The sequence below is a fragment of the Falco rusticolus genome, chromosome 5 (genome assembly GCF_015220075.1).
Source record: "Falco rusticolus isolate bFalRus1 chromosome 5, bFalRus1.pri, whole genome shotgun sequence".
Lineage (NCBI taxonomy): Eukaryota > Metazoa > Chordata > Aves > Falconiformes > Falconidae > Falco > Falco rusticolus.
The window spans coordinates 92,376,134-92,392,751 of NC_051191.1; the positions used below are offsets into that span (position 1 = coordinate 92,376,134).

The 16,618-nt window shown below is 45.6% G+C and overlaps 1 protein-coding gene and 1 long non-coding RNA gene across 2 annotated transcripts; one reads left to right on the top strand and one right to left on the bottom strand.

Moving 5' to 3' along the window:
• Positions 1-82: 82 nt before the first annotated feature.
• On the bottom strand, positions 83-15,519 carry LOC119148122. Its single transcript, XR_005104306.1, has 4 exons — positions 15,312-15,519; positions 2,499-2,642; positions 1,489-1,656; positions 83-169 (listed from the first exon to the last, which is right to left on the bottom strand). It is a non-coding gene; the product is annotated as an uncharacterized LOC119148122 (long non-coding RNA).
• On the top strand, positions 8,977-14,585 carry LOC119148118 (trypsin I-P1-like). Its single transcript, XM_037387803.1, has 3 exons — positions 8,977-9,810; positions 10,611-10,747; positions 11,475-14,585. Exons 1-3 carry the CDS (start codon positions 9,534-9,536, stop codon positions 11,622-11,624), a joined length of 564 nt encoding a protein of 187 aa, XP_037243700.1. The 5' UTR covers positions 8,977-9,533; the 3' UTR covers positions 11,625-14,585.
• Positions 15,520-16,618: the final 1,099 nt, after the last annotated feature.

Consider the following 16,618-nt stretch of genomic DNA (forward strand, 5'->3'; position numbering starts at 1 on the left):
CACGTAGAAGTGCTGGCTACTAACTTCAGACCATCCCTTGGAGCCTGCTGGTACCAGAACATATAGGCAAGTCTGCTATTATTCTGGTAGCACGTGATGTCCACAGTCTCTCCAGCTTTCTTAAGGGTCTCTTTGGGCCACTGTGTGATAAGGTTTCCCACCCCAGGACCTGCATGAGTGAGAGGAAAAAAGAAAAAAGGGAGGAGTACAGATGATGGCCAGAAAGGGTCCTTTACATCATGCCAGTCCTGCACGGCCTGGATGCTGCAGATGGATTTGTTGTCTCTCACCAGGTAGAAAAGCAAGGAAAACAGTCAGCACGGTCACAGAGCAATGCATTTCTGCTCATCACAAGGTGAGAGAGAAGAGGTTGTGAGACTGATGCCCCTCCCCTTGCTCTGATTTTTCTCTCAGGCTTGGGTGGGGAAGAGAGGAGGGACAGTCCACCTTTGATACCCTTTTTTGTGAGCCATTAGAAGCAAAGCTGAGCATTCACATGACTGTAAATTTTGCTGTAGCTTTTCTACAAGACAGGCAGTGTTCTGAGCTCCTGACAAAAATGTGAGATTGCTTGCAGACCAGTAAATTGCTGGCTGAATGTGGTACCATCTGTCATTCCATCATTGTGCATGCCTGAGTACGAGATCTGTTAGCCACGAACCTGGGAATATTGGCTTCATAAATGATTTTTTGGCTCATTTACACCTGTGGATATAACTTGAGCCATCCTTCCAGACTGGTTTATTCCAGTAAATGTAGACATATACCATTTCATTCTGGAGAGACCTTCTTAGTACCTGAAAGATGATACCTCACAACTCAGAACATATGTAGGCAGAAGCAAAGATGATTGACCAAGATAGCATAGGCACAAAAATCATGTTTAATCGCATCTAAATTTCTTTGGGTTTGGTGTCAGGGCAGTATCTTCCCTGCAGTTTAATCTTCCTGTGAGATCTACTTCAATTCCTATTGCTGCGATGGAGAGACGGGACACAGCTTGATGCAAGCAAATGTCAATTTATTGTATAGAAACATGGGTATATATACTTTCAGAAGTCGTGCGTTTTAAACAGATTGGTTCTTTAGAGCTAAGCATTGCATACTAGGCAATCCCCGATTGGTGGTTAACTACCATCAATTAACAGCAAGGTGTTACCTTTCCTTGGTGCCATCCGTCCCCCACTCCCTATGCTCTCTCAGCATGACTGATCATGTTAATAGTTGTGTCTATACAAGCTCGAGCACATTCCCCTCAGCTAACTGATTGCCACGCATGGTCTTAGTTTCCAGCCTGCTCCTGCATCCTATTACAAAAAGCAAGGCATCTCTGCCAGCCTTTTTTTCTGAAAGCAAAAACTGTGGTTAGACATTTAGTGTCACGAACAGTCTGCTTCTTCTAGTCCGCCAAATGCATCCTAGTTAGCCTTGTCATAACCTATACCACTCTCTATTCTTTTCTGAATATGTAAGATTCAAAAAACTTACATGATTGTAGCTGGTTTATTCCTTGCTAGTACTTTGAATGAAGTAAATATATTTAATTTCAATGTTCTTCTTCGGTGATCCTGATACTGCAGTCTCTTCTTTGTTATTCCCCCAGTGCCTCTGGCCCACAGTGCTCCAGGACCCCTCCCTAGCAGCAGAGCTCAGGCACTATGAAAGAAGACATAACTTTTCTTATTCCTCAAAAGAGAACATAACAAAAAAGAGCAGCAGCAAGGTAAACATAAATATGCAGCTAGTACTGCCCCTGCTCCTCCCCTCCCTTCCACTCCCCATCCTTCCTTTCTAACTCTTATCTTCTTCCGTGCTTTACACTGCTATGAGATCATGGGCATTTTCCCCACCTGCTTGCTATTGCTTTCCTTTCCCTAGCAGCTGGTATGTGTTACCTGCCAGATCCTGGTGAACCCAGCCCACCTGCTTCAGGTGTCCCTGAGGAAGCAAAGGGGATGCTGATAATCATCGGTCACAGCTGTTGACCTCATGACCTGATTGCTCTGTGTCTGTGATCTCTGACCACTGCTTGGCTTTCCACCATAGCTGTACTGACCACCACCAAAGCTGTCACAGTGTTGGTGAGATGCTAACTTCACCATTGGCAGGAGCAAAGTGGGACTCTGTTCTGCTGCTCTAGGAACCTCCTCCCTAGGGACCTGCTCCCTCTCCTCCCTTTCTCAGTAAGGGGCCAGGAGTAAGGAAAAGGAAGTGCCTGGCTTCCTAGACAGTTGCACCGTTCCCTAGCCCCTCGTCTGCTAGCCCAGTAGCTCTAGGGCACTGCTCCTAGCACACACACCTAAGCCAGAACAGACGGGAAGGTTCAGGAAGATCTCGTGTAAGGCTGCAGGGAACCCCGCTTGTGTACAGTGGTCGCCAGTCCCCAAAACAAATATCTGTAAGGCTCTTTAAAGAAGGCTTTTGTTTGTGCTATCATCCTAAAAGGAGCAATAGGGCAGGAGGGTAGTGGCCAAGGAGCCAGGCAGTCATCAACATACCACTAGGCTGCAATCGTTTCTTGAATCAATATAATTGTAGACCTTGGTGTAGACACTGGGATAAACTTTCAGAGCACACTCTGTTCTCCATGACACAATTCCCTGGAGTTTTCCAACGCAGGGAGTGGGGCCACCTGAGTCACCCTGGAGAGAAAAATTTAGAAGTATGAGATGATCTCACCTGGAAAGGTTTTAACCTGGAACAAAGAAACCAGGGAATGCAAAGTCAAGTACAGCAAGTCCTGATTTGGGAGTACGCAAAGATAGCACCCCATATTTGCTGACCTATCCTACCCTGCAATAATCCACTTCTACTGCACTTAGTGCCCAGCACATGTGGCTGGACCTGCCAGTTTGGTGAAGCCCACCCTTTATCAAAACCCTGTTGGAAGGATACTGCAGCAGAACAGAAAACGTGGAGATGAGGAGGCATAAGCACTCTGCCGAACTCTGACATACTGTGCTCCTGGAGGTACCCTGGGGTGTGTGACTCAGGGCTCTGTGCAGACGCGAATGCTTACTTGGCATGCGTCTTTCCCATCATCCAGGAATCCTACACAGATCACGGTGCTGGTGTAGAACCTTAGGGGAACTGGCTCCCAGGACAGCAGTGAAAACAAGGTTTTGTCTTGGGACTCATTGAGGCACACCGGCAGGACAGTTTGGGGAACTCATAGGCAGAGCATGGAAAGGCTGCAATGCAGGAGTGAAATGCATATAGGTCTCATGGATCTGGCAGCAGAGCAGAAGTGTGACCAGGTACATGCAACGCACATACAGCCACTGCTCAGTGTGTTTCCTCACTTTGAAAAAGGCACTCGGGACCCTCCCTGGCACAGGAACTGGGCAGAGCTGTGGGTTGAATGTTGGCCCTGTAGTCCGTGGTGGTTGCCAACTGGATCAACATCATGTTGTTATCAAGGCTCCTTGAATCATATCTAGGATGGTGAATGATTAATGTGGCATTCCTGACTAGTTCACTGTCTTCCTTCACACAGTGTTGCATTCGCCCAGCCTCACTTGTATACAGCTGCAAAATTACCAGCATAGAAGAGCAGCAGTTAACTGTGGGTAGAAAAACTTGGTGCCACACGGGGTCTGGCAGACATTTGGAATAGAGTAAGGGAGTGTTGCCCTAATCAAAGGTGCACATGTCACAGAGCTTTAGGAGCCTTATGATTTCATGAAACAACAGAGTCTGGTCACTACAGCTATGGTGGTAGGTCTTGCTAGTTGGGCATCCTGTTCAGTGGATCCCCATGGGGCAGCAGTGGCAACAGTGTGAGCATAGATGGGTCACTTCAGGCAGCTAGAGCAATGCTTAGGGAAGGAAGATTACATTTGCTGTTGCAGAGGAGCATGATCCTTGATCTGTGCTCTCTCTGCAGAGGTATGCCTTAAATTCAGGACAAGAAAAATCCATGGAGAAAGTCTGAAGGAATGAAAAAGAGCAAAATCATAATGGTAAGCCACATGGGCATGCAAATGTGTACAGAAAGGCATTTTAGGATGCACGGGAAAGGATGCCAAGAGTCCAGGAATATTGGAAAAATCATGTAATGCAGTGGGAAAGAGGGTACCGTGTTTCTCCTTTCATTTCAGGTACACCATGCATTGCCACCTTGGATTCTCTTCTTTTGCTAGGCACCATATTCTAAATCTGGTGGCTTTGCAAGATTCAACTAGAATCCAGATACACAACCCAATTAATACTTAGGATTTCTAGCACTGAGCAGCTGACCAGACCCACTGATTGTTGATGAGTGAACCACCACATAAGTGATACCCACCATTCAAGGACACTGGTAGGGACCTGAATGCTCTCGGCAGTTGTAGCCTCCCACAGTCTTATCAGCAACCTCAGGAAAAGAAAGTGAGAGGAGGAGCACTGAATTTCACAGCACCAGGCCTGGATCCATTCTTTTAAGGTGTAGCAGGAATTAGCAAGAGTCAAAAATGTTTGTAAAACATTTGTAAAACAAAAAACTTTGTAAGTCTTCACAGCAACTCCTGAAATATCCTCCCAAGTTCTTTCTGTGCTCCTCTGAAACGTGAGGCTTTGTCTTTACCACCCTGAGTCGGAAAGCAGAAGAGCAGAAGCTGCCAAAGAACTTCACAAATGAAATGTATGCAGCCTTCACACTGGCACCTTCACTTCCACGGCACCTTTGGAACAGGATGCAACAGCTGTATAATGATGGAAAGCACACGGTGCACATCTGTGTAAGTTGAGACATGGAAAATAGCAAATGCAGTTGAGAGTGTCAGCAGAAATTTAATTTCCTGGGGGGAAGCCAGGGGTGGGCAAGAGAGGAGGAAAGCCCTGGTAGTGAAGAAACCAGAAACAGTATGGAGGCTGTGCAGAGTTGGAGGCTGATGCTATAGCAGAACATAAAAAGAACATGTAAGGTATTTGTTGAAACTACTAGAACAGTGGTCTCCAAACATTTTTGATCGCATGTCCCTATCAATAAAATATTTTTGAGCACATGCCCCCAGTAGATGTATATTTAGTAATTGATAATTACTTACATACAGTACTGAAGTTCTAGTATTTTCACCCCACACACATCTTGCATACCCCCAGGGGTGCATGCACCCCACTTTGGAGACCACTGCACTGGAACATCATAAACCAGGAGCTTGTCTCTGATTCTGTAATCTGAAAAGATCAGAAGATGCAACCCCCTTGCCCAGACACTCGCCTAGCCTCAGGTAGCTGGGGGCTTGATGTTCCAAGGCCAGATGGGGTGTATTTCAACCAGCTTCTCCCAGGCAGGAGAGACTTGGGAAGAGAGAGTCAACAGTGCCTCCACCACCAAGCTCCATCAGATGCACTCAGAAACTCCTCTGCTTTACACCCCTGGGAAGCTTATCTCTGTGAGCTCACAGTCTTGCCAGGTTTCCCTTTCCCAGGATCTTGCATCAGCTTGGACAAATGTATTTACTTTATCTGAGTCCAGTGATGACACAGCTGACTGAAATACTTGAACTAGGAACATGGATTTCTAGAAATGCAAGCTGCCATTGCTTGCCCATTCATAATACCTAACACAGCTGCCTTCCATTCACCAACCCTCCTCCTTCCCATGTGCCTGGAGCTGCCAGTACTCTGCTGCAGCATCACTGCCTTAAATGACAGGCTCATTTGCAGCTGGAGGTGTACCCCCCAGAGTGTATTTTTTGAAAGTCCCTGAAAAATCCCTTGCCATGGGTCTGTGGAATGTTCAGCAGCATTGAGCAAAAGAGGGTATTTACATTTCAGGTAGGCACTGCTCATCTTAAAGAAAGGAAAGAGGGGTGGGAGAAGGTGTTCCATTTTCAACCTGAATGCAAAGGAGTCTCTTCATCCTTCACAGCTCTCACAACCCCTGAAGGGCTGTTCTGAAGCAGTCTGTCTGCTGGATGACCTCTGTGTTCTGCACCACAAACACCCTGTTTACCTTCCTTTGAGATCAGTTTGCTCCATGAGCTGCTTTGCTGGCACGCACCCTGGAGTTCTGGAATTCACGAGAGCCTCTGGAACAGGTCCCCAAGAGGCAGACAGGAGCATGGGAGGGACTTGGGTGAAGTGTGTTCACTCGACGTCTGCCATCAAGGACTTAGGAACACAAGAGCCACAGAAACTATGGCCCAGGACTTTTGCCATGAGCTCTTGCAGTAGCTTGGGAAGGGGTCAGTAGTGCCCCCTCACTGATTTAAGCAAGTAGCATAAAGAGTCTCAGACAGACCTTTTTCTTCAAGAAGATTACCAGCCAGACCTATATGATGCCTTTCCTGCTGTTACGAATAACTATAAAGACCAGAGTAGATTAAACAAGTAACAAGGGAAAACAAAACAATACCAAGATAAAGGCAGGTATGGTTGATCTTCCCAATTCAGATGCTGAATTACTGGATTTTGCTGAAATTTGGGTGGATACTAAATGAAATACTAAACCCTGTGAAAAGAAAGAAAAGAAAGCTGTCCTTCATAGCCTAAATGTTACCTAATAGGTTATTAGAGCTATATCTCAGGAAAAATATTGTTTTAAAATATCTGATGACAGCCTGTCTCTATGCCAATGGCATGTTTTGGACAAAGAAATTATAAATCCACAGGGAGATCAAATTACATTCTATTGTAGATTAAGAATTGTTCTTGCCTTGCTCTACTTAGTCATGATGGGATTAGACAGCTTTGGTAATTTTTGCCATGATTAGTGCTATTACAGACCTTTCCCTTTTCCTTGGGAAGTTTCCAATCGTTATTTGTTTCCCAGGATAAAACATGTTTGTAAGAAAACTGTGCACTGATACCAGTTTAAAGCCTGAGACAAGTCATTCAGCTCCTTGGAGGAGTCCCTGGCCATGGACTTGTCCTTTAACATGAAGGAAAAGTTCCCATCTGGACAGTGTCGCTGTGTGTACCAGTCCTCCAGGGCTCTCAAAAAAGCTGATCAAGAAATGGAGTAGAAACATTACTCCTGTTTAGTCTCTCATGCCATTTCAGCATCTCAAACCACATGACTTCTCTTTACAGTCACTTGAGGTTATCCTATGTCTTTCAGGAGCCAACATGATGAAGTTGGCAGCTGCTTGGAAAATGATTATTCATCAAATGCATTAAGTTTTAGCAAACTCAGCATCATGACAGCAATTATCGCTCTTTCAGAGAAGGATTTCAGAAGATCTCATTTCTGTTCACAGGATTTTTGTTCATATACAGTATAACCATAAACATGAATGTTATTCTGAAATTCTTCTGTGGCAAAAATGAGTCTCTATAGAACATTCCAAAACTGAAGAAAAAAAAAAAAAAAAAGAAAAAAGAAAGTGGTTTAGTACTTAGGCTGATATTATATAGATTAGATAAGAGAAATTATTTCAAAGAGATATGGTGTGTATTCCCATATTTGAACAATTTCAATTGGGGGGGCACAAAATAGGGTTTTTGTGCTCACTTATTGAAATTACTTATGAATAATTTTATTTGGGAATGCACTGTGTTCTATATGACAAAAACACATACATTAGCTAAAAAAAGAAATTTGCTAAAATAAACTTAATAACACTGAGAGGGTTTTTGGAGGTTTTTTGTTGCTGTTGTTTTTATTTTTTTTCCAAACAAATGTATAGTATCTTAGTCCATTACCTACAATATTCAGCTTCCAGTAAAAAATACGCATTTTTAAGAATGATACCATTATCACAAAGGAATGTCAAAGGGGTTTGAGGGTTGCTTTCAACAGGTGCTGTGTGTAAGAATGAGGCAGACAAACAACTATACATCTTCCAAAGGCCAAACATATTTTTAAATGGAAGGCTGCCCTCTAAAATAATTTAAAATAGCTATCTTAGGAAAGGTTTATGATTAACTGATATGTTATTTGTACTTTCTACCAGCACCTGTTAATGCCCACATCTGGATCTTCAAATTTTTCACTGTGTACTTTTTGTCTGGAGAAAACCTTGGATTAGAGATAAGGCCATTTCAAAAGATGTATTTCTAGCAGCTCACACTTCCAGTCCACCAGTCTGGGCTTGAGGCTGTGTCAAGATGATGAAATACATACTGTTTGTCACCTTTGTTGGTGTGGCTAGTAAGTATATTTTTTACTTCTGTTTTTGCATATTTTTTGCTTCTGTTTTTGTAATGTATAAGAAAGCTCATTTTCTGAGCAAATCTGCAAGCTGGTTTATTGTGGGAAAGTGAAGTCCAGTTTCAACTTGAAAAAATTTTAAGGCAAAGCTCTGCAGTTTCTTGTGATTGCTATTTGTTCACAATTGCTTGTGCCACAAGATGGGGAATGAACACCTTTGTAGGAGTTCCTGGCCCAGGAATTCTGAAATGTGTCTGTAGCTTCAAAAAAGACTGTCTCTGTCTTGAGGACTATGAAGTACAAAGATAACACCTCTGGCTCAGGAAGTCCTAAAGCTGCTGTAAAGTTTTGGACTACGGGTGAGTCCTCCAAGGAAACACTGCTCAGACTTTTTTTGTACTTGCACTCAGCCCACTGTTGACTGCTACTGCAGACAGGACCCTGGGACAGACACACCTTTGATCCAATCCAGAAAGAACATTTTTATGTTCTTATGCTCACTCTGGGACTAGCAACAGATACATGAGATGCCCATCTAAGTCACATCACCTTATTTTAGGGAGCAGCAAATGAATGTCCATTAGACTTGCCCACCATTGCTACTGTGAGTTTCCACAGAGGTAGAGCCTACAAGTGAGATGCTTCTGTCAGTCACAAGGTCATAATATTCCTTATGCCAGATGTCCTTATGACACTTATCTCCCAGCTGCCATCCCCATCAATGCTGCTGATGATGACAAGATCGTTGGAGGCTACACCTGTGCGGCGAACTCTGTCCCCTATCAGGTGTCCCTGAACTCTGGGTATCACTTCTGTGGAGGTTCCCTCATCAACAGCCAGTGGGTCCTGTCAGCTGCTCACTGCTACAAGTCGTGAGTCAAAAAAAAAAACACCATTCTTCTGTACCCTCTTTCTTTCTTCCAGTTCACTTCTAGCAGGAATTCTGAGATGTGAGATCTAAATATGTAAGTGACTCCATTCTGGAGGCAACCAAGGAATGGGTGGCTCATTTAGGAAGCTGGACTGAGGCATCGTAAGCAGTATTTCACTTCTGCAAAAGTTTCTGAGAATGCAGAACACTTTCTGAAATGACAGTGTGATAAACCAACAATGACTTACAGGCTATGATTTCTTAGAAATTGGATTCATCTTGCTAAAACTTAGTCAGTGTAGAACAGGAAGAGGAATGAGGTCAGGGGCATAGCAGTTTGCCTTTTTCTGGAGTGTTTGTACAAAGCGCTGATACATATTCAGCCTGTCCCAGCTCAACAAAATAAACCTGCAGAAATTCACCACCTGTACTGGGGGTGGGTAAGATCTCAGTGTGGATCCTCGGAATTTGCTGCAGGACAAGAAAGATAATCTGCATGAAAACAGCTATTATGACAGCAACATTAAAGTGAGAGTGTATGGTGACAAGTTTCCTTATGACCTGCTGGCAGCAGTAAGGTACATGCCATTCCCCCTCTTTTCCAGTCGCATCCAAGTGCAGCTTGGGAAACACAACCTGGCACTCTCAGAGTCGACCGAGCAGTTGATTAACTCAGCTAAAGTCATCCGCCACCCTGGCTACAGCTCAGCAACACTGGACAATGACATTATGCTCATCAAGCTTGCCAGGCCAGCCCAGCTCAACAGAGCTGTCCAAACCATTCCTCTGCCTACCAGCTGTGTGGCACCAGGCACCACATGCCTCATCTCCGGATGGGGCAACACTCTCAGCAGTACCGGTGAGTACTCCATGGGAACGTGTGGTGTCTGGGGGCATGTGAGACACTCCAAGACCTCACAGCTGGCACTGAACAGTACAATGTAAAGCACAAAGAAGTGCTGTGGGACGGGCCCCTTTGGAGTGATCAGTCAGTGTAAGACAATAACCATTTCACTGCTTTAAAGGCAAATCTTTATAAGGTTTCTCCTCTTGTTCTGCATTACAAACATGGATATGATCACTCAAGTCACCCATATGCCATTCACCAGCATGTTTGTGCTGCCATAAGTTGTGTCCTGCGCTATCAGCTCTGCAGTGCCGACCACCAGCTAGTTAACTAACGTCAATAGAGTTCTCAGTTCTCCAAGAGCAAGATCCAAATCTGTGATTGTGGATCTAAAGTTACTACAAGAGGGCTCCATTCCCTTACACCAATGGTCAGAGGTGTGGATGGTGACTGGTGTCTAATTCACTGACGACAACTAAATCTGCATCAGAGGAGAGGACGGTTTTCCTGAGGCACAGGTTTCCTCCAGCATACGTGCTACAAGAGTAGCTCCCAGCTCCACATCTGCCAATTGATGGTGTTCTAGGTATCAGAAAAACTAATATGGCTGCAGTGTAGAATGGTGGACCCATGGGCAGGATCTGTTCCACCAAAACAAAAGGAATCTATGCTGTAACTACTGTTCAGAGTAAAAATGACAACAGCTAAAACAGGACATTCAGCGATTACTTTTCTGCTAAGAAAGATCTTCTCGGGGCTCTGAAATGAACTCAGAGACTTTATCAACCATCTCTCCCTCTATTTTCTTGTAGATCCCTATCCAGACACCTTGCAGTGCCTGAAGGCTCCTGTACTCCCCTCAAGCGAGTGCAGTGAAGCTTACCCTGGCCAAATTACCAAGAACATGATATGTGTAGGATTCATGGAGGGAGGAAAAGACTCCTGCCAGGTACACCTGCCTCTCCTTTCCCGTATGCTTCTCTCCTGTCTTTTGCCAGTAGAGCAGGCCTTCATATCAGAGAATCTGCTATACTCATTGCACTGGCATGTCTGAATGTTGTTTTTTGAACAACAGCAGAGACTTAGGGCAAAAGTTGCTTACTGAGTGAGGCTAGCATTTTTTACCAGTCAGTCAGTCATTGTCCCTTTTTGAGACAGTAAATATCTCTGCCCTAAATCTCCAGAAGCAGACTATGCCACCTCCTGAACCTTAAGCTATTGACAATGGAGGAGGGCTGCACCAGGGAGTCAACAATAACCACGGTCTCTTTAGAGCTTAGGACACAAATGTTAGTTTTGGACTCACTGAAAATAGCCAGTACACCAAGATCCAGGCAGCATGGAAAATGAACACACCTGACAATTGCTCTGCATTTTACATGTGCCTAGGTCCATGAAATATTTGACAGAATAATGTCTAAGACACACATATCCTAAGCATCTGCCAAGGACTGCATCTGTCAAGAACAGGCAGCTTACTCATCTTTAGTTGAGGTGCCCTCAGAACTAAAGGCACAGCAGCATCAGATGTAGAGTGGTAATCAGCAATGACCTTTGTAGACCTTCTGTGTAGAAAAGCCCAATGGATTTGCCCTGAATGAGTGATTTCTGGGATCTCTGGCTCATCACTTATGCTGGTACCATTTGCTGAATATTTGTATCCTTCATGTGCACAGGGGGATTCCGGCGGCCCAGTAGTCTGCAATGGGCAGCTCCAGGGCATTGTTTCCTGGGGCATTGGATGTGCGCAGAAAGGCTATCCTGGGGTTTACACTAAGGTTTGCAATTACGTCTCCTGGATCACAGCAACTATATCTGCCAACTGATAATACTTTTGTTCTATGTGACCTGCTTTTTTTCCTCACCATTTTCTTCTGTTTTGGGACTGGACATGTGAAAATTATCAAAAAATAAAGACTTTCAGTTACCACTTCTTTGCACAACTGTGTGCCTTCCATAGGCTATGATATGGAGGACAGAGGCAGGGAATATCACTCTGGGGAAAATTAGTATTTGCAGTGCCTCCCAACTAGCAGGGTCTTGGAATATTTTGCAGACTTATCCAGAGCCTTTCATTCAGTTACATGCAGCCATTTGTGGAGCAGAACATCTTTTCTGTTTATCAGCATGTACTCAGGGGCTACAAAACTGCGTAAATCAGTTGAGAGAGTGTGCTGAATCACACAAGCAGCATATTCCTACTGTAGAAAACAGCAGCCAGTTACACACACTCCCCATCACCCCTGCTCCCAACAATATGACTGAACATCCCTAGTGGAACCACCTTAAAAGCTCTAATTGGGGAATGAAGAAACCTCTTGCTAGGGCTTGTTCTCTTCATGGACCTGTGCCACTGGGGCTGCTATCTATGCCTTTTTCTCAGCTAACTGGTCATATTAGACTTGCTTACTTTCCCTGGAAGAGTCAAAAGGACAGAGATATTCCTGGCTTCTGGTTTTAACTCCTCCTAGCCCCAGCTGGCACTGGAATTGAAAGTCCATGAAAAAGCTGCCAAAGTTGACAACAGGCTGTGTAGCTGTCTTCTAAAAAAACCCCAAAACCAACCAAACAAAAAAAAATTTGAGTAAAATAGAAAGATAGAAAAAGCAGAGAATAGGTGAAGTGGGGAGAAATTGAAAAGAAATCTGCCACTGGAGGAAAGGGAGGGCGAGGGGAAGAGCAGGGCATGAAGGAACAAGTGTCTTTGCCTACAGAGAGGTTTGAGCATGGTGCTTTCAGATGCTTTGTCGTGAGATACCTCCTAGGAGAGTAATAGGTGCCCGAGTCATTGAGATAGGCACAATATACAAACAGGATCAGACTATAGCATTGTGTCCCATTGCTCTGGAAGCACTTGCTGAATTCCTTCTCAGAATCTGCCCTTTTCCCGAAAAAACCCTGAGCTGTAGCTGGGCACCCTGCCCTTCAGCCTATTTCCACCAGGAGACAGAGATCTTATGTATGAGCGGTTGAAAGTCACAGGTCTGTGACACAGTACCTGTAAATCACTGACTCCCATCTCCCTCCCTGACCACTGTGAGTGGAGGGTGGGTGATATCTTTCCTTGTACGTTAAGGGAAAGGAGAAGAAAAATTCGGAGGACAAAGAGGATGAGATGAAAAGATGAGGAGATGAAAATGAGGGGAAAGAAATACTTCTGTCACCAGGCAAAATGCATTCTCAAGTATGACAGGCAAGGGTGTTCAGAAGGTTTAGTGTGGAATCAGTTCCAGTCCTTTGTCATTATCCCCACCAATGTGTCAAGGTCTCCAGTGGGTAAAGAAGAAATTCCACTTTTCAAATTATAGGCCATTCTTGATTTTCCAATTGCTGGAATATCCTCGCAGGATCTCCACTCTTACACAGCTAGAACATCACTAATGCCTGTGGTGGACAGCGCCATGAAGAGGCTGCTGGCAAAGTTGTTCCCTCCTTTGCGCTGTCTAAGAACAACAGACATCTGCAGAGCACTAAGATGTGAGGATGTTATTTTTCTTTCTCTCTGCTGACATTTCCACACACTGTTTTTATCACATGGCTCTGCACAGCAGGAGTGAGGGGATTAGAGAGCTGTGAGCCCTGATTGGAGTCTTGGGGTCAACAGGACAAAATTCCCTGTACTTTCTCAGGACAAAGCCCAGTGGGATCAATTGTAATGTATTTGAGTGCACGCATGAAGGCATGAAAACCTTGCACCAACCTGACAGGATGGAAAGGGAAGTAACCATGTGGCAGCAGCACTTAAGTAAAAAGGCTCCAAAGGTGAGACACAGCTAAAGCTCTTCTCCAAAAAGGCATGACAGTTGGAAGAAGCATTAAGAACAGAACTGGGCAATGAATTACACTAGTTTGTGTAAAAGTCAACATGTCTCTTGGGGAAGGGTGGAGGGGAGGATCTATGACTCAGAAATAACATTGTTCTAGGATAAGAAAGAACAGCTCCTGACAAAATGACGGGGGTGGATGGGCAGAGAAGAAAGTGAGAGAAATTCTCAGTTTTCAAAAACCAGGGATTGCAACCCCTTTGTTAGTCCATGGGTCACAGCTGAGAGGTCTGCTGTTTGATGTATACGACGACAGAGGAAACCCTCTAACCTGTCAGGAAACCTTCTGCTAGCTGCACAGCTTGCTAACATGATCTGTAATTTCTATAATATCTTTGGGAAAGGTAAACTGTCTGTGGGTCAAGGGGTGGTGATCCTGACTCGGAGGCCACCGTGCATGCAGGAGCTCGTGATCCACACGCAACAGCTGACCCAAGCAGGTGCAGCCATGCTGTGCTGCACGCATCCTTGGCCACAGGGCAGCCTCTGGCAGGTCCTCACGATGGAGGAGCACGTGGGAAGCTCCTCCACACCCGCAATTATACTGCCTGCCTGGCCCTGCCATTAGCTAAAGGTGCACCAAGAACTTCTCATGCAAACAACTTTCTGCTTGATGGTGAGATTCATGAACAGGCCTGGCTGGAATTAAATGAGAGAAGGTCTGTGGAGTGCAGATTGAAGGCAGACAGAAAGAAGAAGATGGGCAGAGAAAGGGAGGTAGAGAGAGGAAGAAGCTTTGATGGAAGTGAATAGACCGTAAATGAGAGTTAAACGAAAAAGGAGACAAGGAGGAGTGGAATAGCAAGGAGAGAAAGCAGGACAAATAAACTCAGAGTCTGAGGAGCAAGGGAAGGCTAGGAAGCAGCAGAGGCAATGAATGGGAAGGGATCATCCTGCCTTGTTCAGCACTGGCAACGAGGAAAGCACATCCCTTTTGTGCAGAGGGGTTTGCGCTCAGCTCCTTCAGCAGCCCAGCCACTGTGTTTCATTCTCAGCGCAGTAATATGTGCCAGAGTCATTAAGAAAGGCATGTTCAATCAAGAGAGTCATCCCATCTCCTTGTATACCACTGCTTTTGAAACGGCTTTGGAAATCCTCCTCAACATTTGCTTTGCCACGTTCTAATGCATAAGCCACTGGGATCAGCCGGGTGTCCTTCCCCAAAGGCATCTTGTACCAGTACACAGCTACACTGGAGGACGACTTCTTGGAACAGGTCAGGTTCACAGACTGGCCTTGTTGTATCACTGTGTCTGGGGACTGTTCCAGAGCCAATGCTGGAAGGAAAAAGGAGGAGTGTTGAGGAGGAGGAAAAGAAATGGAAAAACATGAACTAGGCACTGTGGGTTGGTAGAAAAAAAGGTGAAAAGGAACAGGACAGGACAGGGATCAGTGGAAGGGACGGGCCAGCTCTTCAGATTAGCAGGTGAGTTTCCAGTCCCCCTCCGATAGGCAAGACACATTCCTGGGCAGTTTGTGTCCAAAAAAGGAACAATATGGGGGCTGTGCACAGAATTAAAAATAAACAGCCGTCGCAGGAGATTCAGGGATTCTTGTCTACCTCGTTCAATACCCATCCTCAGCATAGGAAGCTTTGTAGAATGGAGCACTGCCAGCAACTGAGTATGCAGCTGGGGCAGCAGTGGTGGAATTGATGTAGGTGCTCAGGGGTGAGTTGAGTTCACTTACCCAGAGGAGCCAGCGTGGCCACAAAGAACAAGCAGGGAGCCATGGGGAAAGAGCCCCTGTCCTTTTAGGGACCTGCCTTTTGTAGCTGTCCAGAGATATGTGAAGATTAAACACTGAGTGAGCATGAAACATTGGGGCTGGGCAGGACATCAATTATGAGAACAGATTGGCTGGCTGGGAACAGTGGAGAATGACGCAGGAAAGTGTAAACGCTGCAGAAACGTAAGGGGTGGGTGGGGAGAGGAGAAGGGGGATTGCATGGACAGAACTATGCTGACATTGCATCGGAGTCTGAGTGTGTGCAAGGCAGAGGGAAGCAAAGAGCTCCTCTTCTCCTGAAGCACTTGAGAGCTGGAGGAATGAGGGATGAAGGACACATATGTCCTGTGCATTTTGCTATGCATTTTCCCTGTCTTCCCTAGCCATGGTCAGTTCTTTCCATTCCAGCTGTTCTTCTGCAAGGAACTGTGAATCCCACTGCAGTTAGTTTATCTTTCTTTTACATCACAAAGGAGAGGGATGGGGGGGGGGGGGGGGTGGAGGTGTCTTGGCTCCCCCACACTATCTCTACCCATGACATCTCTCATCCTGGGACCAGGAGGGGAGTCAAAGCACTCTCCAAACTAGCCAGCTACGACAAGGTTTTTTTACCATCTCATACCAACATACCCTTCACACCAGTCCCTCTGCTGCCTTTTCCTTGTCTCTCCTCACCCCAGGCGCATGTTCTCTCTTCTCCCTGCTTCTTCCTCGTCTCTTTCTTGGCTGCTCCCTCTTCATTGGCTGCCCAGCCTCTTAACAGAAGCAGCCACACCTGCACCTTATCTACATCAGCCAATAAGCTGCCCCTGAAGCCACCCACAGTTGTGTATTATCAATGTTAATTAGCTCAGTTTCATTCCTCTACGGAGGGGCAGGAAACAATGAAGGCCAGGACACCCTTTCATGGCTGCTCTCCCCAGCCCTCTTTCCACCACAGAGGGACTGCAGGGATAGGTGATGCTCCGCATCCTGAGCCTCTACCCTCTCCAGCCAGGCTGGTCATGCAAATGTCTGAGTACTGGAAGTGCTCCAGCCTGGTGCAGTGATCACTGTAATGGGGACGGGAGGTATATGAGGGGTCAGTGGATGTGTGATTTGTCTGCACACATGTGTGCACACGTGTGTGTGTGTGTGTGTGTAGGGGTGTGTGTAGGGGTGTGTGTGTGTAAGGGGGTGTGTAGGGGTGTGTGTGTAGGTGTTTGTGTGTAAGGGGAGAGGTGTGTGTGTAGGGGGGGGTGTGTGTAGGTGTGTAGGGGGGGTGGGGG

Coding starts and splice junctions, on each gene's coding strand:
- LOC119148118 (XM_037387803.1), top strand. CDS start 9,534: ATGCCATTCCCCCTCTTTTCCAGTCGCATCCAAGTGCAGCTTGGGAAA. Junction 9,811..10,610: donor CAACACTCTCAGCAGTACCG/GTGAGTACTCCA, acceptor ATTTTCTTGTAG/ATCCCTATCCAGACACCTTG. Junction 10,748..11,474: donor GAGGAAAAGACTCCTGCCAG/GTACACCTGCCT, acceptor TCATGTGCACAG/GGGGATTCCGGCGGCCCAGT.